The sequence below is a fragment of the Balaenoptera borealis genome, assembly GCF_965194805.1.
Source record: "Balaenoptera borealis genome assembly, chromosome: 2".
NCBI lineage: Eukaryota > Metazoa > Chordata > Mammalia > Artiodactyla > Balaenopteridae > Balaenoptera > Balaenoptera borealis.
Genome location: NC_138867.1, coordinates 4,768,280 through 4,791,150, shown reverse-complemented (window position 1 = coordinate 4,791,150; position 22,871 = coordinate 4,768,280). Strand labels below are relative to the sequence as shown.

General features: G+C 42.1%; 1 protein-coding gene and 1 long non-coding RNA gene across 7 annotated transcripts in view; one reads left to right on the top strand and one right to left on the bottom strand.

Moving 5' to 3' along the window:
- LOC309623421 overlaps positions 1-22,871 on the top strand; it is a 720,194-nt gene that overhangs the window by 586,815 nt on the left and 110,508 nt on the right. The window lies entirely within an intron of this gene.
- Positions 1-22,871, bottom strand: part of ADAMTS16 (ADAM metallopeptidase with thrombospondin type 1 motif 16) — a 160,340-nt gene that overhangs the window by 106,560 nt on the left and 30,909 nt on the right. For all 6 annotated transcript variants that reach the window (XM_082380311.1, XM_082380313.1, XM_082380312.1 and 3 more), the window contains exons 4-8: positions 9,643-9,925; positions 5,845-6,044; positions 4,307-4,390; positions 1,955-2,114; positions 346-451 (exon numbers count right to left, since the gene is read on the bottom strand). In XM_082380311.1, the coding sequence (XP_082236437.1) occupies positions 346-451; positions 1,955-2,114; positions 4,307-4,390; positions 5,845-6,044; positions 9,643-9,925 (833 nt within the window). The remainder of the gene's footprint in view (positions 1-345; positions 452-1,954; positions 2,115-4,306; positions 4,391-5,844; positions 6,045-9,642; positions 9,926-22,871) is intronic.

The following is a 22,871-nucleotide window of genomic DNA, read 5'->3' as shown; positions in this document are numbered from 1 at the left end:
GAGTTAACCATGGAATGAGATGAGCCCACAGGACCAAGTTCAAAACCCAGGACAAAGGAGCAGAGATAGAAGAGTCTGTAGTCTGTGATTGTATGCACATGTGTGAGCAGGAAGGGAAGAAGGGAGCGAGGAAAGTGCAAACATGTGTGTTGCCACAGCTTTAGAATGTGTGCGACGAGAAACTCAAATAAAACAGAAGTGCCTACGTGAGCACTTCCTACTGGCATTCTCGCTGCAAATGTGTGAATTCCCCTCACAGGCTTGAGCTACTGCACCAGCATCTCTAGACAATCTTCCAGTCCGGAGAGGACCCCAGGCTCCATCCTCCCAGGGAGTTGCACTTACTTGTGTCCAGACTCGTGGGCGATGGTGAAAGCCAGTCCAAGACCTGTATCTTCATTAATCGTACAGCTGCGATATTTACTACACATTCCACTTATGGGTGCAAATCCTACAGGACATAAAGATCAAAAGAACATACAGGAGCAATATTGTAGTAAAATAAAGAAAGAGGGTGCGTCATGTGTGTGTATTTACCTCTGTCCTTTAGAGAAATTTGGTTCTCATCTTTGTCAGGTGAAATATGAAACAGGAAACCCTTGGACAATCATATAAAGGGCCCTGCATTATCTGGGAGAAGGGGGTCTGTTTTCCCTTCGTGGAAAACAATCCATGGTTCTATGTAATGTTCAAGTTACAGGTTACAGTGGCGGTGAAGTTGAAGAAGGGATTCCCTGCAGATGGAGAATTTCAGCCTTTTTCTATAAACAACTGTGTTCTCAAAAGCCCGAGAAAAAGTGCTGTAGAGAGTGGGTGTCAGGTGGTCCCCAAGGCCACTCCACGGTGGAGGACTTTCGAGGAGAGTGCACAGGACTCAGCATCCGTCATGCTCCTGGGTGTAATTTAACAGGGATGGAAGGATACAGAGTAAAATCAGCAGAAGGGACAAGCACCTGGGGAGAAGCCCGGGGAAACCAGGTACGAGCTTCCAGGGCTTCCTCCGGCCATGGAGTACCACAAATGGACTTAATTCCCCCAACTAGGGGAACACTGCCTGCCAGGGTGCTCATTAGAGACTCAGAGCCCTGGCCTTTGGTTGGGGGCTGGTCATATAGCACCCCTGCCTGGAGTGGGCCAAAATTCCAGGCCCCCAGAATGAAAGCAAGTCTTCCGTGTAAACCGCATTATTTGTACAATTTAGGCCCAGTGAGCTTCTCGTGTGCAGGGTGGGAACCTCCTGAATTCTAAGCCCTCAGAGGCAGCCCAGGGCCCACCTTGTACTCAGGGTTTTCTGGGAACAAGTAGTCAGGACTAACCTCTATTAAACCAAGTCTTATCTGAATGTGTTTGTAATAAAGACCCTTCCTCCCTAAGATCTTGGGAAGAAATGGAGAGTTAGGAAAAAAAGTCCAGGAGAGCCTTGGTCAGTAGCACACTGTGCTTTACACTATTTGGAAAAGTATAAAAAAACTTTTATCATATTATAAAATACCACCAAGATACACCCAGCCCAATAAACATGTTGAAAATGGCTAAGATTGAGATATTCATAGAGAAATGGAAAAATGAGGAATCCAATATTGTTGTAGTATCTCTACAAATATTCATAAATGTATTATTATTTTTTCATAGAATGAGACACCCTTGAATCTGTTGACCCTATTCTCACCACTGGAAGAAGAAATGGAAGAAATTATTTCTTAAATTAGAAGAGATAGAAGTTCTTGAATTTGTGAGAGACCTTTTCTTGTGAAAGAACTGATTTTGGCGAATAAATGCATGCTTTTCTGTCTGGCCACAGTTTATACAGGGAAGGGAGCCTATTCCTTACAGCTCCACCCAGCAGCAGCTACAGCTTACAGATTCGGAATGAGGGCAAAAATACTCCATATCCTAGGCCACTGAAGGCGCAAAGCACACACGTGTTTCTCAAAACCCTGGCAGAGGGTCTTACCCAGAGTATCACAGGGCTCATTCTTCCAGGAGCATATGTCCAGGCCGGTTAGTAAGATGGCATGGTCATGGCGAGTCCCATCTTTCCCCATCAATCCAGACTGCCACTGGCAGAAGCTGCTCAAGGTGTGGTCCGCATGATGGCTTATCACTAGCCCTGGCTATGCAGGAGACAGACCAGGAGCCCGAGATAACAGGAAGAAAACATGTTGTCATGCAGTTGTTACTGGCCCTGTCATCACAGCAAACTAGCACTAACTTGGATTCAATTACACAGGTGGATCTGAATGGCACAGAAACTAATTTACCCATTTTATGTGTTAAAATCCAAAGGAGGGTGTCACATATAAAACCTGTACAGACTCAGTGTGGACGCTCATGTTTATTTCTCTAGTTCTGTACCAAAACAGTTGGGATGTATTTGCTGACTCTGAACACATTTCAGTGACCCAGGAAAGATGACTTCTGTGCATGAAATGTTCGCATTCAAAGTCTTTATAAAATACTGCAAAATTATATAAGGCAACAGAATCGTTTATATGAGACTTCGCACATACACAAAAACACACCCAGATGGTGTTGTGTTTATTTCATAACCAAGTTGGGCAAGTAAGATTTCAAATTTGTAACTCTTCTAAGAGTTATTATTACAGTGTTAAATTAAGTCACTTTCCTACAGAGGCACCGTGTTTATGAGAAGAGGCAGCTCAACTGACAAAGCTTTATTTCTAGCAAATAGGCTGGAACTAGAAGGAAACTATACAGATGACATTTAACCTTATCCATATATACCAAGTTCTAATAGATAAGCAGTGAAAGATCAGAGTGAAGGCTACCCGAAGTCTTGGTAAATGAAGAACTGGGGGGGTGGGTGGCAAGAACTTCTCCCAAAGCTGGCAGGCAGATGAGTTCTTTAAAGCTTATTTATAGGTATGCCATATTTTCCTAAGGATGGTCAGAGAAAACCAGGTTAAATACCTCAATTTCAGGACAACAACTTGTTTAAAGCTTTCATGACCAGAGTGTTGCTTTGAAATTGCGTTTCTCAGTCACTGACTATGTTTTCTCCTTAAATGTTTATTGTGTCTTTCCAGAGAGTCAAATGCACCCAAGCTAAATGCTGTACATCAACCCTGGGACATGCCTTACATTCTTCAGCGAGTGATTTCCAGGAAAACTGCATTAATTAAAGTTAACACAGGTGTACGATCAAACGATAACCTCGCTTATTCTTTGCAGCTTGGATGAGTTCCAAGGTGAAACGTTTTAATACAAAGAATAATTAACCTGTCACCTGAGAAGCCCTGCTAGTTCAGCACCCCCTCTGCAGACACACTCACACAAAAGACAATGGAGTTGTATCATGTTGACTCTTCAGGCTAGAAGCAGGTCTGCCCGTGCATGCCCCATCCCGCAGGGAAAGAGGGCAGCACCCCAGAACCTGAAAATCTGAAGGCATCTTAGATCTCATAAATGATCTCAGATTTCATCTAAAAATCATTTGTTTCATAAACAAGACAACTGTGGCTAACAGGAGACTCTGTGAAGATGTCAGCAAGGGTGAAATTGGACGCAGTGTGCCTGACTAGGACCCAGGGTTTACTCCCCCAGGTCCAATCAATGACCAGCTTGGGGCAAAATACAAGTGAGAGCCCTTTATGACTAAGACGTTCTCCTTACTTCTGCCATGGAATATTCACACGAGTCCTTATTGTGAACGGAGGGGTACCTCTGTGTGTTCACACAGGGTTCTGAAATGAAGGCAACAGACAGTCTTATCCCCACTGCTCCCAAGATCCAGCATAATTTGGAGGTTTGTGTGCAATGAGAGGAATGTGCCTGACATCCTAGAATCTCTATAAAAATAAAATCCCGAGACTGAAGGTGGTGAAGGTCAGTCTCAGCAGTTGGGAGGCAATAGAGTACAACGGTGCACTGCCACACAGTACAATTTAACTTCTGGGCTACAGGACATTGTTAGTCTTCTAGCAAAAGACCAAAGGGCTCACTTCATCTCCGTCCTCAAAGCTCACAGTGGCTGAGGACAAGTTTTGCACCTTGCATTCCTAGTGTATTTCCAACAGGGTATTTAAAGTAGCTCTTCTATTCCATTTTCTTATTAGCCAATCAGATGAGTATTTCTTACTACTCTTGCACAAAAATCACAAAAAAAACAAATAAGCATTACAGGAACTGACAAGAAACTCATTGCATTAGGCACAAAATATTAAAACATTTTTGTCCCCAAAGGAAAGAGAAGTAAAGAATCCATAGAACAATTATATTTAGGAAAACAAGGCATTATTTTGCATTTATTTTCCAGGGGAAAAAAGCTACTGGTTTCAAAGAATACCTGTTCTTCTTCCAGAAGAATCAGACCTACAATGGCAATGTTGATGTTTCCTCCTATTGTTCCATCTTTGAATAAAGCAGACACCTGAAAAGGACAGGTAATCCACATCAGTCCCTATACATGGCACCCTTTTCCCCCAGCCCTTAGCCTGGAGTCCACAGCTGAAGGCCAATCCTGTGTTCTCCAGTGACATAGCAAGGTTAAGCTTCTTACATTGCTAGACACACAGGTATGGGAATATCTAACAGCCAATTACACCAATTGTTGGATCCTTACTGTTGGTGCCTGGAAGTAAAATAATGAAGTCTGTGGAAGCAGGTTCCACCTCTTATCAAACACCTATTACCAGGCCTCCTAGTTGGTAAGTGTCCTCATTAGACATAAGGAGGTTTCTTTTTGTTTCTTTTAATTTATTTTTTAACTCATAGTGATGATACACAGGCGAGCCCTCCTGAAGCTGTCCTAGCAAAATATTCCAGAAGCATAAGAGAAGTTCTTGGGAAAAGACCAAGAGGATACAAGAAAGAGAGGGAAAACAATGTGGCAAGAAGGTGATCAGGGAAGGATGATGTGACTATCATTAGGGATGATGGTAACAAGTGTAAAAATGAGTGATCCGAGTGGCATATGGGGTGATGAGCGAGAACAAGTCGACAGTCATGGGAAGCAGCAGGGAGATGATTTGGCACCGGGGTGTAGAAATGCTGGAAAAGCTCTGCAGAACAGAGGCAACGCTTGCACAAGTCAGAGACCTGCAGTGGGGGCTGTCACAGACCTGCAGTCTGTGTCACCTCCTCCCTCAGTTCCCTGGGAGATCATAAACCACGAGGGTCTGGCCACCAAAAATGAGGACAGTAATAGCAACCACACCACATCATGGGAAGTTGAAATACATTTAGGGGCACTCTGTTTATAGAGGTAGGACATAAAACATTTTTCAGACATTGTCATCACAACTATGTTAAAATACACTTTGATGGCCCCATACTTTGTCTTCTGTTATGCAGGTCTCACTTGGGTGGAATGGGGCTTAGACACCTTGCTCCGCTCTTCATTAATGACTAAAGCTGCCACAGTCACATCTTCTCTGCAGCGACCTTCTAAAGGGAGTACTGTTCCTTGTTCTTGTCGATAGAAAAATGCACATTCAATATTTGAACACTCCTATTCCTAAAAAGATGGGTATTTCTATACAGCCATCTAAAATCTCACATATAATGCTGATGCGCAGATTTACTGCACTCAGATGTCTCCGCATCCTCTTATAGATTTCTGATAAATGAAGACATCAGTAAACTTTAAATGTGTTACTGGCTTACAGAGAAAGTCAAATTATTCATCCTCTGAATTTTATTCTCTGAAGGATTGAAAAAGGATCTTCTGATTGGTGCATAGTAAAAGTGAAGGAGTTATCACAGATAAAATATTTCTTGTGTACAAGACATAAATCCACAAATAAATGCAGGATGCAAAACACACACAACCCCCCACATTAGGTGGAATTACACACGTGACTTCAACAAGAAGGGCGTTCCTACCATATTGAGTATTGTCAGTACATAGGTGGTGATGTTTTCATGGCCGTGGTTTTGCATCATCTTTTTGTCAACCACCACCAATGTCTCCACGTTCAGTTCTTCGTTCCTATGGGACTTCAGAAGGGACCGCTTGTGCCTTATGCACGACTTATACTCATCAGGCAAGATGAAAATGTCTTCCTTGGGAGGCTTGGGCATGTCTACAGAGGGGCGTTCAGAGAGGAAATGAATGTAAAGTTGTCACACAAAACCGGTGGTGGAACTCGTGCTAAAGAAAATGGATTTTAAAAATGAATGTTCATAAAAGGAATCATAAAACCATTAAAACTGTGATGCAAAACATGTGTTAAGGTGGAACACTACATTTAAGTAAAGTGTGCATAGTCTACATGTCATGGAATTCATTGTTATATTGACTTTTGCATAAATTTATCCTGATTTAAAGCAAAAAGAAGATCACTTTGGCTCTGAACTCCTAGCGTCTAAAAGCATGATGTTCAAAGCCTATGAACATAAAGATCTGTTCAACAGGGCTCTGCAAAGGAGTTATTGACAAAACAATGAAACTAATAAGTACAAAAAGGAGTGCTGTCTTATACTGTGTTCTTATTTGAAGACTTTTAATGACCTAATCGTTTTTAAAGTTGAGTCCCATGTCTGGACACACAACTGGTTTGTCTGTAGTATTTCCAATGGGTTATAAACTGCTCAAGACAGATCCACTTCACTGCAGAGCTGCATTTCCTAGAAAGTATTGCAAATATTTATCTAATTTAATGAAAAGACAAAATATACTCGGTCCTCTTGGAGTAAGCCATTTAAAAATAATTTTGGCATTAATAATCAGTAAATTAACACTATGTTAAAAATCACTAGGTTTAGTGGATGCCTCAGAAAATGTGGTTAGAATGGTTTCAGGTGAAAGTAGGCTTCAAAATATCCACATATTTAGGTGGCACTAATTCAAAAGCTATGCCAACTCTATTCATAGAACACACTGCTAGAAGACGCTCTTTTGTTTGACTGATTCCCATGTCCGTTGCATTTTATCTCTCTCTGCTAAAATACTTCCAAACCTAGATGAACCTTTCGGAGGATAACAGTTATACTGGCTAAAGGTTAATAAGCAGTCATCATGCGCCATTTACACTGATGCACAGATGTGATCCCCACCCTAAGAGATGTCTGTATAACTCATTCATTCTCTACACCAGCCATGGGTAGGAGTGAGGCCACGAAGGCATGGGGAATGAACGTAACTTTCTCACAATCCCTCCCTAGAAAGTGTTGGAAATGGATTTCAGATCTGGCAGTGCGGTCCCAGGGCCCTTAATCTTAATTCCCATAGGAACAGGGTGCAAATGGACACAGTATAGGAGCACAGCAGCCTCCCAGGCCCCCAGTATTAGAACAGAGGCAGAAGCACCAGGGGGGGTGATCTTACTAGCCAGGGCTCTGACAAGCCCCTCAAAACAAGTCACTCCCCCCTCAATATGGTCCTGCAGCATCTTCCCAAACACGTGAGTCCCAGCTCAAAACCCACACGTGAAGCCTGCAGCTAGAAGTAGCAAGCTAACTCATGAGTCTGAGGTTCAGAATCACTATTGATTTTAAGCAAATCAATCTGCTTTTGTCTGCCCGTTTCCACAGAGAGATGCCTAAACACACAGAAAAATCTCTCATTCTCTGAACTCTAGGGAAGAATCTTTATAGTGTGAACCCCACTGAGACAGAAGATCAGGATTCCTCCAGGGAAGCCCAAAGCCTCATGGACAACATGGAACTATCCTGCACAAGTAACTGAGTCCCGAGAATTAAATGCTCATCCTGGAGGTGCTGTGTGTCCATTCTGCTAGATAGGGCCCCCAGTCACTCAGGAACCGCCATGTGTCCAGCAGGAGGGGACAGAACCTGTGGCAAGTCAAACAGCACCAGATCGACCACTGATGTCGCCCACCAGCAAGTGGCGTTTTGTGGCACTTCTTTTTTTCTAGTTTTATTATGAGAACAGTGGCTACTTCTTTCCACTTTCCAAACACAAACCTTATTGTACAGTTTAGTATCTTTTTCAAATAACTGCCTCTCACGAACCAACCCCCTCTACTGAGATTCTGAAACGTCTGTGGAAGCAAATACACCTACACATGTGCACGCATGCACACACACACGTGCACACACAGCCGCACCAAACAGAATAATCGTACTGCCCTGTATGCACAACTGTGCCTTAGGGCTACTGGCCTCAATGACTCTGATCACCTCCAGATAAGAATGAAAGGGTCATATTCATTCCAGGATGGTCATCTCTGCTGGATTGATCAGAGACACTGCAACATGTGCTTCAGGCCCTGGTGTGGCCTGTCAAAGAGGTGAAGACAGCCCTGCCCATCTTTCCTGCCTGGATCCAGGTGCTTGGTCATCTTTCTGTCCCCAACACACGGAATCTGTCCTACTCTGACTACACCCTCACCAGGAGCCCCGTGAGCACCATCCTGGCTCTGACCTTGTCTGTGCCTGAGTCCCTCCCCTCGGTCCCGCTCTGCCTGGCCCTGCTCCGACCTGCCTGGCCCCGCCCATCTCTGCCTGGCCCCGCCCATCTCTGCCTGGCCCCGCCCCACTTCTGCCTGGCCCCGCCCATCTCTGCCTGGCCCCGCCCATCTCTGCCTGGCCCCGCCCCACTTCTGCCTGGCCCCGCCCATCTCTGCCTGGCCCCGCCCCCACCGCCTCCCCCAGCTTCTCCCCGTCTGCGCAGACTCAGGAAGCTGTTGCTGGGCAGTGTACCCTGCTCTGCTGCCCGCTCAGCCTGTCTTCCCCGACCTCCTCAGCCTCCCGTTCCCTCTCTCTGTGCCCCTAAGACCGAGCTCACTCTTAGTAATTTGGCTTGAGTTTTTCAAGTCCATTTGAAGGTAGCCTGAGACTTAGTTGCAGGACGATATGAGTTCAGATGACGCACAGGTGCTGACAGGTCAACGGTACTTGTTCTTTTATGGAAGATGCCAAGTGATTCTGGGTCATCCTCTCTTCTCCACAGTATTTACGGAGACCCTGCACATGCCCACCTCTATTTGAGGGTGCTGGGTCTAGCAGCCAACGAAACCAAGCCGCAGAGAAGGATGGGCTTTCCAGAGGCTCCTTGGGGAAGGTTTGCTAAATAAAGCAATGCTTGAGGGGAAAGCCGAAGGAAGTCAGGAAAAGTCCAGAAAACACTGAACTCCTGTTCCTGAGTTTGTGAGACGTTCCTACATAAAATGTAAATATCACATCTATTCTTAAAAGTTCATGACACAAACAAAAAGAACTTCGATAAAGCCTTGGTGATAAATTGCAGATAAATTTTGTCATGCATACTCTGTCTTCTGAAGTGGTGAGTGAAGTGTTTAAACCTGCATAGGGACAAATCACCTCAGCAGGAAAAGCATGTGAGCTTTAATAAATCTAGACCTCAAAAATACAGAATTACCGGGCAGACATGCCAGGGTTCTTTTGAAGACCTCTGGTGGATTCTGCATTTCTGAGCACCTTGTCATTTAATCTGCCCAGGGAACAGCTCTTTAAAAACAAACAAACAAACAAACAAACAAAAAACATCTACCATTATCTATGCATCTACCAGGGAGAGATGTTTTAAACTGAACATACAGTTGATGGGTTTGCTTTGGAATCATCACTTAAATTTAGCAAAGGTAGTCAACAAATTTCACCTCTAGGGCAGACTACTTTGAAGAAAATTAAAAATACTCCGTCGGCTTACAGAAATGTCCAAATCGTTAAATACTAAAAAGAATCTCCCTTACATACATTTCTTGCGTCTTCCGCAGAAATGCAGCTTCTGTGGGTGCCTGAGGCTGAAGCCGCCGCGCGGGGGTTGATCTTCGTGGTGTAAGAGGTGGCGGTTTTCCGGCCGCCAATTTCTCTCCATCATCGCGACCTGGTGGGACCCCGGATCCCGAGGCTCGGTGGATCTTTTGTACAGGATGTGGGAGGGAGGCCCACCCCCCGCAGAGTCCTTGGGGCTCCCTGCCAGGTGTGAAGGGAGGGGCTTCAAGAAGTAGTCCGCTTCCTGGGTTCTTATCATGCCTGACTGCAAAATGGAGAGGGAGAAAGAAATGCGCATCACTGTTGTGTTATCTGCTCACAAACGTGCCGTTCCCGCCACTGAGAGCACACGTTGAAAGGGGTCGCACAGGGGGCTGAGAATTAGGGATGGGACAGCCCCACTCTTGAGCCCTTTCCCCACCCGCACCCTTGCAGAGACACTGGTGTGGAGGTGTCCTGACTCGACTCCAGGAGCAAAGAGAGCGCACAACATACTAAGTTCAGGTCCTTTAAAGCAAAAAATGGAGAAGAAAGCACACAACCCTAGATATTAATATGGGTGGAGGTGATGAGGGGAGTTCCCAAATAAAGACAGAAAATTATAATCCTAATATAGTAAGTAGCAAAACTCTATTCAGACTTGAATACAATGTGACACTTTCTATAAAAGTGTAACTTGACAAAATTAATCCAGAAGAAAGCACAAGGAATTCCTTAGGGAATCAAGGAGGTCTTTCTAAGTAAAGTAATTGGGAAATAGGAAAGAACTGATTATAAAAACACAAAAACTGTCTGTACAGCATAACAGACAACGAAAGCACAAACAATGACAAAAATATCTTAAAGGAGAGAAAATTGAGAGACTTGCCTTTTAGAGTGACAAGTATTTTTCAAACTTGATAATTGTTAGGAGAAATGGGAACAAACAGGCAGTGACACTGGGAAAGGGTAAACTGGGGCCAGACCTGCCACATCTATCAACATTGAAAATGTATAATTCAACTCTAGGATTTTACCCTTTTAGAATTCTTGCCAAATACTTCTTGTAGGCACTTCCCCGATATTGATAAGTATTTGTGAATGTATAATTGAATCATTGTTTGTAATAGCATAAAAAATACAAACAAAATGAAAAAATAATTAAAACAAGAAATAATTTAAATGTTTACCAATTAATTCAAGGTAACCTTTAAAAGTACATTTATATATTTGGCAAGAACATAATGATTTAAAAAGGCCAACTAATTATGTCCTGATAATAATCTTAACTAAACATTTTTTTGTGTGTGTGTGAGCTCCTAAGACTATGGCCAACATTTTCTATATTACACCTTGTTTATCGCTCACAGCAATTCTGTGAGGTAGGTTATCATTATGCTCCTCCTTTTATGGATGAGGAAATAGAGAATCAGGCTGATTAAATAACATTTTCAAGGTCACCTGGGAAACAAAGTATAAGGATTGGAACAAAATCAGAATAAATTAAAAACCTGTAAGTTTAAGGCTTATACTGTAGGGGTCCCAGAAGTTGTTATTTTTTTGAAAGTGTATAATAAAGTATATAGTGGGATTCCAAATGTGTTCATTTTTAAAAGTGTGCATCTACACTTAAAGAATTTTCCTAGAAGGACTGATGAGAAATTGTTGATGCTGGTTATGTTCAGGGAGAGGAAATTGAGGAAAAGGGATGCAAGAGGGGGATTCCACTTCCATTTTTACATCCTTAGGCACTACTCAAGTTTTTAAACTCTATGTGCATCCTTTCTTTAAAAAATGTCAATGGCATTGCTGGATCATGGGATTACAGATTAATTTTTAAAATCCTTCTAAATGGTTTAAAATACCTTTATAATTTTAGAATACAAAGAATTACTCCTACAGAACTATCCAGCTATCATTTAGAACTCTCCAGTACAGTATTTATATGTGTGCTGATTTTTTCCAAGTTATTTTGATAATTTAGGACACTGATTAGACCCTTATTGGGTATTCAAAGGCACTGATGCTTGGTTGCCTGTTCTAAGAGTGCCTCTGAGTTAGGAGCCTGAGTCTGATTCTCATCTGGGGGGGCTTAGTGCCCATCGCTGCGCACCAAATAAAGTTCTGTGGTGGACTGAGTTGTCCTGCACGGGTCTGAATATTTGTACAGTGTAGGATGACAGACATGGAGAAGCACTTCTGAGATCTTGGGAAAGGGCCAAATACACCTCTCAGGGACAGGAGGCTTGGGGGTGGAGATAGAAAAGAGAGGGGCGACCAGGCTTATTGCACATTCAGAGATTAAGCATTGGCCATGGTGTTCCTGCTGGTGGGAAAGAGGTAAGAGAAGGTAAACTTGGTAAACTATCAATGAAGCCATCAGCCCCATGGGGTGCAGACCTCCCGGGGCCCAAATGCCAGCTAGCAGAGGAAAGGTGAAATACTTGGAATTTATGCTCTGGATTGAGGTGGAGGAGGAGGAGGAGGTGGGGGGCTCTCATTGGTGATCTCTATGGATGCCCTGGGAATCTTTTTGGTCTAGAACTCTACCAACTAAACTAGGATAGACAATATTTTAAAGTCTGCAGTTCTATCAAGGAAGAGCCTAGGATGGAATTAAATAATAGCTAAAGCCAGTTGGGTTTCATCCTTTTGGCAATTAAACTAACCCAGGAGTCGCATGAGCAATCATGGATATGTTCAACCTTGTGTGGTAACACTCCCCAGAGAGGTTTTGCACACTACGTAAGGTAACTAGTTGAAATGTTAAACTGAAAAAAAAAATAGTAATTTTTTGCTTTTAAAAAATTTTTTTCTGATACGCAAACAATCCCTTGCTTTTCAAATCACCCTGAAAAGATGATCAGCTCCTGTGGGTTCACTAGAGTAGATGATGTTCAGCATCTCTGGTGCGAAACTGGGTGGACTCGCAGAGAACAGACCGATGAGTCAGACACCCAGCATTTATTACCCGTTTTTAACGTGATCTTTGTGACTTCGGATGATTTACTCAACCCCTCTGTGCTGTTTTGTCCTCTAGGGAGTGGATACAAAGGCAGCTACTTGCCACGAGATTGTAAGACTTAACAATAATATATATTTAAAATACATGGCCTCCAGAAGCAAAAATATTTGCTGCATTAATGAAACAAAGAGTGTAAAATATCATACTTCACCCTGATGATCTCTGATTCCCTTCTGTAATGCAAGGTGTTTCTGGGGGATTTTTCACTCTACAGTACGAGATCCCTCTGAAGCCCGTGTGTGGGTGTATCCCAACACCATCACCCCAAACACAGCTTTGCTTCTGGCCTGCTGCCTCAGGCTTTCTGGCTTCCTCCCCTAAAACACTTGTGTTCTACGGCAGCTGTTCCAGACTCAAAACCACCTCCCGCTTTCCCCTGGGTTTAAGGCTACATCCTGGGTGGCCCAGAGGACCAGATCCGCAGGCAAGAGAGAACTAACTGCCTCTGGAAGACTTCTGAATTTTCACTAACAAAGTAGTCAAGTGTTTATGCTTGTTTCATTTATAATTTAGTCTGAGCTGCTGAGTATTCTGTATTTAAATAATCCCCTATTTCATTAACTACATAGAACGAAATAACTGATAAGACTGATATTTTGATATTCCTCTATAAGCAATACATACTGAAAAATACAAGAAAAAAGTTACTCCTTTTTCCTTGCTGCATTAATCTTGCAATAAATCTTGCTGCATTATTAGTTTGCAGGCTTATTTAAATGATTAGGTAAATTGTAGAAGATTAATGTTTTCTTCTTATCAAAGCTTTTCTTTACTGAATCGAGAATATTTACTTAGTAGCTCATAAAATGTCTGGTGTACACCTGCCCACAGTAACCACCGGGAGGTAAGCTGGGTGGATTATTAACCAGGCTTCAGAAAAGGCCAGCGTCTCCCAGGCGTTGCAGGGGAGCTCTCCAGACACCTGCACCTCTCATCGCCAGTTCTGTAAATCATTTGACATTGGGAAACTCAACACTTGTACTGCATTTATAAGGAGAGAAAGAGTGGGTGCCCTGTCAGTGATGAGAAAGTGCTGTTTCTCAGACTCACAGATACAGAGAACAAAGTAGTATTTACCAGTGGGGAGAGGAAAGGGGGGAGGAACAATCGAGGGGTAGGGGATTAAGAGGTACAGACTATGATGTTAGGTATAAAATAAGCTACAAGGATATATTGTACAACATGGGGAATATAGCCAATATTCTATAACTATAAATGAAGTGTAACTTTTAAAAATTGTGAATCACTATACCGAACACTTGTAACATATAATATTGTACAGCAACTATACTTCAATAAAAAATAAAAGAAAAAATGCTGGTTCTGAGCAATGTAAGAAAGTGTTGAAGCTTGAAGGTAGGATGTTTACTGTATTATATTTGTTGCTATTCACACTTCAACGCTGATAGATCTTTATTAATGTATATCTATCTATTTAGAAAGGCTCTCTATAAAAGTTGCATGAGTCAAAAAATAAAATGTAATTAGGAAGAGATGAGCCTGGTTGGGCAGTGTATGAGATTCCTTCCTGCTGCGTAAGGGATTCCCCACTGAACTGGTTGCAAGCTTGTCTCGGGTGACACCACGAGTGTCAATCAACACTGTGAAAAACTGATCCAGCTCATTAGAAGAAACAGGCATTTCAATTCTTAATTCATTTCATTTTTACTGTACTTCTTAGTCATTTCTCCAAAAGTGTGATTTGTATTAGGAATATTCTACTCATTCTAGTCTCCTCAGTGATGTTTCTAAAACACAAGACAGATGCAACTTTTATAGAACTTTTATAGTTACTTTGTCTTGGGCGCCATCTATGTGGCAGGTAATACGCTAGGTGTTTTGCTCTATTTATTATTCTTATTCTAATAACAAACATATGAAGTGAGAATTAATATTCCCATTTAAAGGAATGGGACATTAAACACATACATTTGCCCAACATCATAGAGCTAGGAAGTGGGGTAGCTAAGATTAAAATTCAGAATTACTCAGATTTACACACTGTTGTCAGCACACCATGTTGTTTCTCTACCACCATGTACACCTGGAGAATAACAGCAATGCCGGTGGGGGTTGAGAGTGAACTTGAACTAGTTGTAAATGTATATTGCAAGCTCTTGGGCTAAAAAAGTGAAAAAAAGAAAAGAAGAAGTAGAACTGATATTCTAAAGAAGGAAAGAAAATACAACAATATAAAATGTTAAATTCAAACCACAAAAGGCAGAAAAAGAGTAGAAGGCAAAAACAGGAATAACGAACATGGGTAACAAATAAAAACCAGTAACACATATAGTAGATGTTAATTCAATTACATCGACTTTGAATGTCAGTGGTCCAATGCACCAATTAAAAGAGATTGTCATAGATCAGAAAACATGACCCAACTATACACTGTCTACAAGAAACCCACTTTAAGTATAAAGACACATATAAATTAAAAGTAAATGGGTGCAAAACTATACCATGAAAACACTAATCAAAAGAAAGCAAAAGTAGCTATATTAATTTCAGATAGAGCAGACGTCAAAGTAAGGAAAGTTATCAGGGATTGAGGGGCATTAAATAACGATAAAAGGAGTCAGCGCTCTAAGAAGACACAACAATTCTTAACACGTATGTACCTAACAACAGAGTGCCAAACGACATGAAGTGAAGTCTGGTAGAACGGAAAGGAGAAACAGATGAATCCACTATCGTAGTTGGAGACTTCATCACTCCTCTCTCAGAAATAGACAGATTCAGCAGGCAGAAAATCATTAAGGACATAGTTGACCTCAACAATGCCATCAGTCAACTGGATATAATTGACATCTGTAGATTACTTCATCCAACAGTAGCAGAATACACTGTTTTCTCAAGCTTGCTTAGGACATTCATCCAGATAGACCACAGTCTGGGCCATAAAACACACTTTAACAAGTTTAAAAGAATAGAAATTATACAATCTCTGCTCTCAGACTACAACAGAGTTACATTAGAAATCAATAACAAACAAGATAGCTGGAAAATCCCCAAATAAGTAGAGATTAGACCACACACTTCTGAATAACACATGGGCCAAAAAGAAATTCAAGAGAAATTTTAAGATATTTTGGACTAAATTAAAATGAAAACACAACTTATCAAAATTTGTAGGATGCAATGAAATGCTAAGAGGGTAATTTATAATACTGAATGCAGATATTAGAAAAGAAGAAAAATCTAAAATCAATAATCTAAGTTTCCAACATAGGAAACTAGAAATAGAAGGTTGAATTAAGTGTAATATAAGCAGAAGAAAAGAAATAATAAGAATTAGAGCATAAATCAATAAAATAGAAAACAGGAAATCGATAGAGGAAAAACAAAGAAACCAAAAGCTGCTTCTTTAAAAATGGTGAGATGTACTCATGCTGCACTTAGAGAAATTTAAAAAAATAAAGAAAACAAACCAACCAAGTATTAACCCAAAAGGTTTTTAAAAATGCAATGAATGACCACCTAGAAACCATAAAGGACTTATTAAAAAATAAATTCAGAATAAACGAATCAGTAAGTAGTAAAAGAATGTGCTTATTAAGCTGAAAAAGTCTAATAAAGCCAAGATCTGGTTTTTGGACTGAAACAGGAAGACCTCATGAAAAAACAATGAATGTGAAAAAAGTCAAGAACATAGATAACCTAATGGGACATGGCAGTTATTTATAAAGGGAGATCAAATTTCTCTTGGAGCTTAAATATCATTGCAGTGTGTATTCTTATTTTTCATTAGTAAATTTTTTTTTGAGCTTTTCAATGTTATGACATCTTTCAGGTCAATCTATGACAAGGATTTAAATCTCTGTTAGAGGAAAACTTCTCGATGTGTGCTGTTCAAAATGGTGGTCACTAATTTTAATTAACACTGAAGAAAATTAAAAATTCAGTCCTCCAACTGCTCAGTAGTCACACATGGGGATTCAAGTTTAAATTAATATCAAATAAAGTTAAAAATTTAGTCTTGACATTGCTCAATAGCCACACATGACTAGTTGCTCCCGTACTGGACAGCACGGATATTTCTATTACGGCACAAAGTTTTATGGAAGAACAGTGCTCTAGAACAACTGGTAATTAACAAATCTTTGGGAGCTTAACTCTTAAGACTAGTTTGCTAAATTCATGGCTGTGGTATTTGTCCATAATAAATAGTATATATCACATAGGAACATTCTTATAAATCACATCCACTAGTGTGTTGATAAAACTGCGCCAGCTAAAAAATCAGAACATGTTGTCCTAGACTGATTGCTTAGTAAGATTGCCTTTGGTTGACACAAAAATATCTGAACTAAGAATGGTTCGAACTTAAATTCTCAGATCCTATATCTCTCTGCACATTCCCAAGACACAAAGAGAAATGTTTAAGCAAACAGTCATCTAGTCAAGGCACTGAATATATTGCTGCTACCTAATATAATCAGAACACCATGGATTAAACACTCTAATATTCAGTAGATTCATTTACAGAGTTGTGCAACATTTAGACATGAATTTGATCCCATAGTGGAGGAAATTCACAGTTCCTCTCATCCAGGGAATGTGTAGCATGTTCGTTCATTCATTCATTCATGCATTCAGTGAATATTCATTAATTGCCTATTATGAGCTGGGTGCTCTTCTTGTCAATCCAGATACAACAATGGACAAAACAGACAAACACAGCTTCCCTTGTGAAGCTTAAATTCCATCCTGGAGTTGGGGGGTGGGGGACAGGTAGTAAACAATTGATGTAATAAAATGTAAATCATAAAAAGTTAAAATTCAGTGTGTCAGTTCTTCCCAACTCGATCTATAGATTTAATGCAATCCCGATCAAAATTCTAGCAAATTATTTTGTGAATATCAACAAACTGGTTATAAAGTTTATAGGGAGAGTCAAATGCCCCAGAACAGCCAACTCGATATTGAGAGAGAAGAACAAAGTCTTAGGAATGACACTACTAAACTTCCTGACTCGCTATAAATCTGCAGTAACCAAGACAGTGTGGTTCTGGAGAATGAATAGACAAACAGAATAGACAGTCCAGAAATAGATACAGACACAAATACAGTCAACTGATCTTTGGCAAAGGAGCAAAGGCAAGACAATGGAGTAAAGATAGTCTTTCCAACAAATGGTGCTGGAACAACTGGACATCCACATGTGAAAAAATGAAATCTAGACACAGACATTACACCCTTCACATAAATTTAACTCAAAATGGATCACAGAACTAAATGTAAAATGCAAAACTATAAACTCCTAGAAGATAACACAGGAGAAACTCTAGATGACCTTGCGGTTGACAATGACTTTTTGGATACAATACCAGAAGGATCCATGAAAGAAGGAATTGATAAGCTGGACTTCACTGAAACTTAAAATTTCTGCTCTGTGAAAGGCACTGTCAAGACAATGAGAAGACAAGCCACTGAATGGGAAAAAAAAAATTTGCAAAAGACATACCTGATAAAGGCCTGTTATCCAAAATGCACAAAGAACTCTTAAAACTCAGCAATAAGAAAACAACTCATTTTAAAAATAAGCCAAAGGCATTAACAGTCTCTCACCAAAGAAGATATACTGATGGTAAATAAGCATATGAAAAAATGTTCCACATCATATGTCATCATATGTTAAAACAATGAGATACCACTATAAGCCTAGTAGAATTACCAAACCAACAATGTGAAATACTGCTGAGGATGTGGAGCAACAGGAATTTTCACTCATTGCTGGTGGGAATCCAGAATGGTGCAGCCACTTCGGAAAACATTTTGGAGGTTTATTATAAAACTAAACAAACTTTCACTATAAGACCCAGCAATTGTACTCTTTGGTATTTATCTTAAAGAGCTGAAAACCTTATATCCACATCAAAACCTGCACAAGGATGTTTATAGCAGCTTCATAGTTGCTAAAACTTGGACACAACCATGATGTCCTTCAGAAGGTAAACGGATAAATACTGTGGTGCATCCGGCCAATGGAATATTACTCATTAGTAAATGAGCTACCAAGCCATGAAAAGACAGGGAGGAAGCTTAAATGCATATTAATAAGTAAGGGCTTCCCTGGTGGCGCAGTGGTTGAGAATCCGCCTGCCAATGCAGGGGACACGGGTTCGAGCCCTGGTCTGGGAAGATCCCACGTGCCGCGGAGCAACTACGCCCGTGAGCCACAACTACTGAGCCTGCGCGTCTGGAGCCTGTGCTCTGCAACAGGAGAGGCCGCGATAGTGAGAGGCCCGCGCACCGCGATGAAGAGTGGCCCCTGCTTGCCGCAACTAGAGAAAGCCCTCGCACAGAAACGAAGACCCAACACAGTCATAAATAAATAAATTCATTAATTAATTAATTTTAAAAAAATAATAAGTAAAAGATGCCAATCTGAAAAGGCTACATACTGTACGATGTGAACGATATGACATTCTGGAAAAGGCAAAACTATGGAGAAAAGAAAAAGAAAAAAAACCCAACACAACAGTGGTTACCAGGGGTTAGTGGGGCAGAAGGTGTGAATAGGCAGAGCACAGAGGATTTTTAAGGTGGTGAAGCTCTTTTATATGGTATTATAATGATGGATACATGTCATTATACATTTGTTCAAAACCATAGAGGTTTTGGGACTTGGCTGTGCGGATTCCAGAGGGAAGGCTGTGGGCCGGGCAGAGGAACAGCCACGGCAGCGGCCCTGTGGCCCTACACGGCATCAGCTCACGTTCTCTGCAAAATAGCCGCTTGTGATGGATTCACCCACTAATAATATTAATACTGATTCAGCAGGGCCTTGATCAAATTGGGCAAACGCCCTGGGAAATCTCTTCCAGCCCATCTGGTAGAGGGGACACGCAAAGCTTCTGGGCTCATGCTTGCACCCCGCCTCCACCTTCTCCCCCAGAGGGCTATGCTTACTATCTGCCGCTTCCACTCTTGCCCTCCTTCTAATGTTTCCTCTACTTTTGGGGGGGGGGAAAAGAAGCATAAATCAGATGACTAACTACTTACAACCCTGCCATTGCATCCCTTGGTTTGAGAACACAATTCCTGGAGCCTTCCCCTCTGACTTGCGTCAGTTTCCTTCCGGGCTGTGCTCCTGCCGCCCCCCGGGGGGCTCCGGACGCCTCTGCTGCACCCTCCACCGGCCTGGCTCCTCCTTACCTTTCCGTTTGGAGTGACAGCGTGAGCTGTGGGGACTTGCTCGCCATTGTGTTGCTCTTAAGGGCAGAGCAGATGTTAAACCCAGCCTTGTGACACGTGCTGCAGCGATGCAACGGCCAGTGGTGGCTCCTGAGGCCAAAGCTCGGGTTCAAGTCCTGACTCTGCCTCTCTTCAGAGGGTGAGTGCGTGCGTGGGCGTGCGCATGCGCATGTGTCCTGAGACCTAGCTCCTATCTTTGTAAATAGAGGAAAAACCTACCACTATTTCCCAGGTCATCTGGTGCAGATGAAATATATACACTTCAAAGGTGGCAAAAAAAAAAAGATATTTTAATGATGTCAATCAAGATCCCAGTAGATATTTTGGAGATTGAGGGCTGCACATGGAAAGCTGCAGAGAGAGGAAGTAAAGTGTGTGCAGGACTTTGTGCAGGTTGGGAAACCAAGACCAAAAGGCCAACGGCAGCTCGGGAGGGTCACAGCAGAGCTGGACAGCCATCGCTGCGTGGTCAGGGCAGAGAAGTCGGCCAGAGTCGCGAGGCGGGGCCGGCACACGTGTTTCTCATCAGAGGCCGTGGGTCCCCGGGGTGTTGTCACTTGCATCTACTAGCCATTCCTGAAATCAACCAAGTTTTTCCGCACACACTCAATCCATCCCAGTGGGTGATCCAGGCACCCGTCCCGCCGGCGTCGGCAAGCTGCTGGCTCTAGGTGAATTCTGTTACGAGCTCATCAACTTGACACTTAGCTCATGAGTCAGCTGTTTTTGCTATTTAATTGTGCCACTGGGGATACTTCTCTTCCGCACTGGTTTTGGTGTTGATATCTAGTCTCTCACAGCAGTGCCCTCTAAACTCCACGTTCTAGGATCCTGACCTCCTATTTCTGTTAATCGTATTAATATTGATGGCATTCATTTACTGATTGCCTATCATGCCCCTGCCTCTGTCCCAGGGACTGGATACCATCTTATTACCAATAATCCTCAGAACAGAATTGCAAGGTAGGAACCAGCAGCTACATTTCTGTAGATAAAGAAACTGAGGTCCTCATAACCCAAACGTCCATCAGCGAGTGAATGGATAAACAAAATGTGGTACATCCTTACAATGGAACACCCTTGTGCTGTGAAAAGGGATGCAGTATGGATAAACATGGATGAATCCAAAAACAGTATGTGGAGTGGAGGAAGCCATATCATTTCATATGATTCCATTTCTCTGAAATGTCCAGAGAAGGCTAAGCTACAGAGGCAGGAAGCAGAGCTGGGGGTTGCCAGGCTGGGGTGGGAACAGGGCGTGACTGCTGGGCACAAGGGTCCTCTCTGGGGTGACGGGAACGGTCTAAAACTGGATCGTGGAGATGGTTGCACAGCGCCGTACGTTAACTAAAATATCACTGAATTGTTCACTGGAAGCAGTGAGGTTTTCTTATGTGAATTATACATCAGTCAAGTATTTAGAAAATTAAACAAACCTGAGGTTCCAGGAGTGTGACCTGAACAAGGGTGGCAGCCAGGACTGCTGGGCTTCCAGCTGGCCATTCCCTCCACACCTTGGGGCTTCCTGGGGGCACAGTGGGGTGAAGTCATTCAGAGACGTGCCCTTGGCAACAACCAGCCTAAGAACAAGCATAGCCCGGACTCCAGGGCCCTCTAAGGGGTCAGATTCCTCACAAGAGAACACAGAGGCAGGCAATGAAGACGAGAGACTGCAGGCAGCCCAGGGGCCAGGAGCACAGCATGTGCTAGAGCTGCTTTCCCCCGAGATCCATGTGGGACATCGCAAAACTGAATGCAAAGCATCTGTCCCGTTTCATTTAACCACTTTCACTAATGCTGTCGCTAAAGGTGATGAGCATCTGAATTCAGTTCTTCACCCGTCTCCTCCCCACTGCCCCTGGACCAGGCAAAGCACAGGGAGAGGCACGAGCTTTTCATCTGCGGGTTCCCTGCTGCAGATGCACGATAGGAACGTCATGGACTTTCCCTGACGAGGGACGGGTAGGTTGAGGGTATCGCTTATGGAGTCTGCATATCTAGCCATGACTCTCAAAACCTGTCCATCAAAACCCATGCTCTCCTCCCCTGTCCCGAAGTGCTCAGTCAGCAGGTCTGGGTGGGGTTGTGACAACGTGCACGTTTAATAAGATTCACAGACCTGACACCGACACACACCCAGCATCTGTGTCTCCAAGGCCCCGGGCTCACCTGGCATCTTTCACTTTCCAGCCCTGCACTCAGGGACCGGGACAGGCAAGATCCCTGTGGGGTTACACGGTTTTGTCAGATGTCTACCGTTTATTGAATGGCTTGCTGAGACACAATTCAACTTTGGGTGAGGTTTGTTATAACTAAGTTTCCTTGTTTTCAAGCAAGTGGACATCAGACACCAGTATCAATATGACCTCATAATGGCTTTTGTAACGTGGGGTCTGGGGAATGGCCGTTTGTACGAACATTGTGTGTTTGACACAACTTCTGTTACACATGTAACCTTCCAGGCAGTTCCTTTAAACATCCGTCCCTATGGATACCAAATTTGACCATTCACAGATTCCAGCCTTAGTTATATATATGACTGCATATACTCTCAAACACATGTCAGAATCCCGAGGGGGTTATAGAAGTTACGACTAATCCTGTTTCCAGACTGTTAGCTCAAATTGCATGATCATTATAATGTGGCAATGTATATTCAAAATGGTCTATTTTAGAATGCCTTCTTTTTTTTTAAATTTTCTTGATTTCTTCTTTAGCTTTAAAACAGTCATTAAAAACAGAAATACATTTCAATTTTAAAGTATTCAAATTTAGTAAAAACATTTCATCTATGAAATAGAATTTGCTCTTAACCAAACTAATATATTACACCTTGTGGTTTGTACTCCGTTTCACTGTTTTGAATTTTAAATACAAATAGAAACTTTAAGTGGTCACATAAGAATAATAGAATTGAACTAATATGTGCTACATATTCCTATGTTAAAGAGTAGATTGGAAATAAATAATAATAGCACCATGATTTGTAAAAAGAAAATAGAATGGC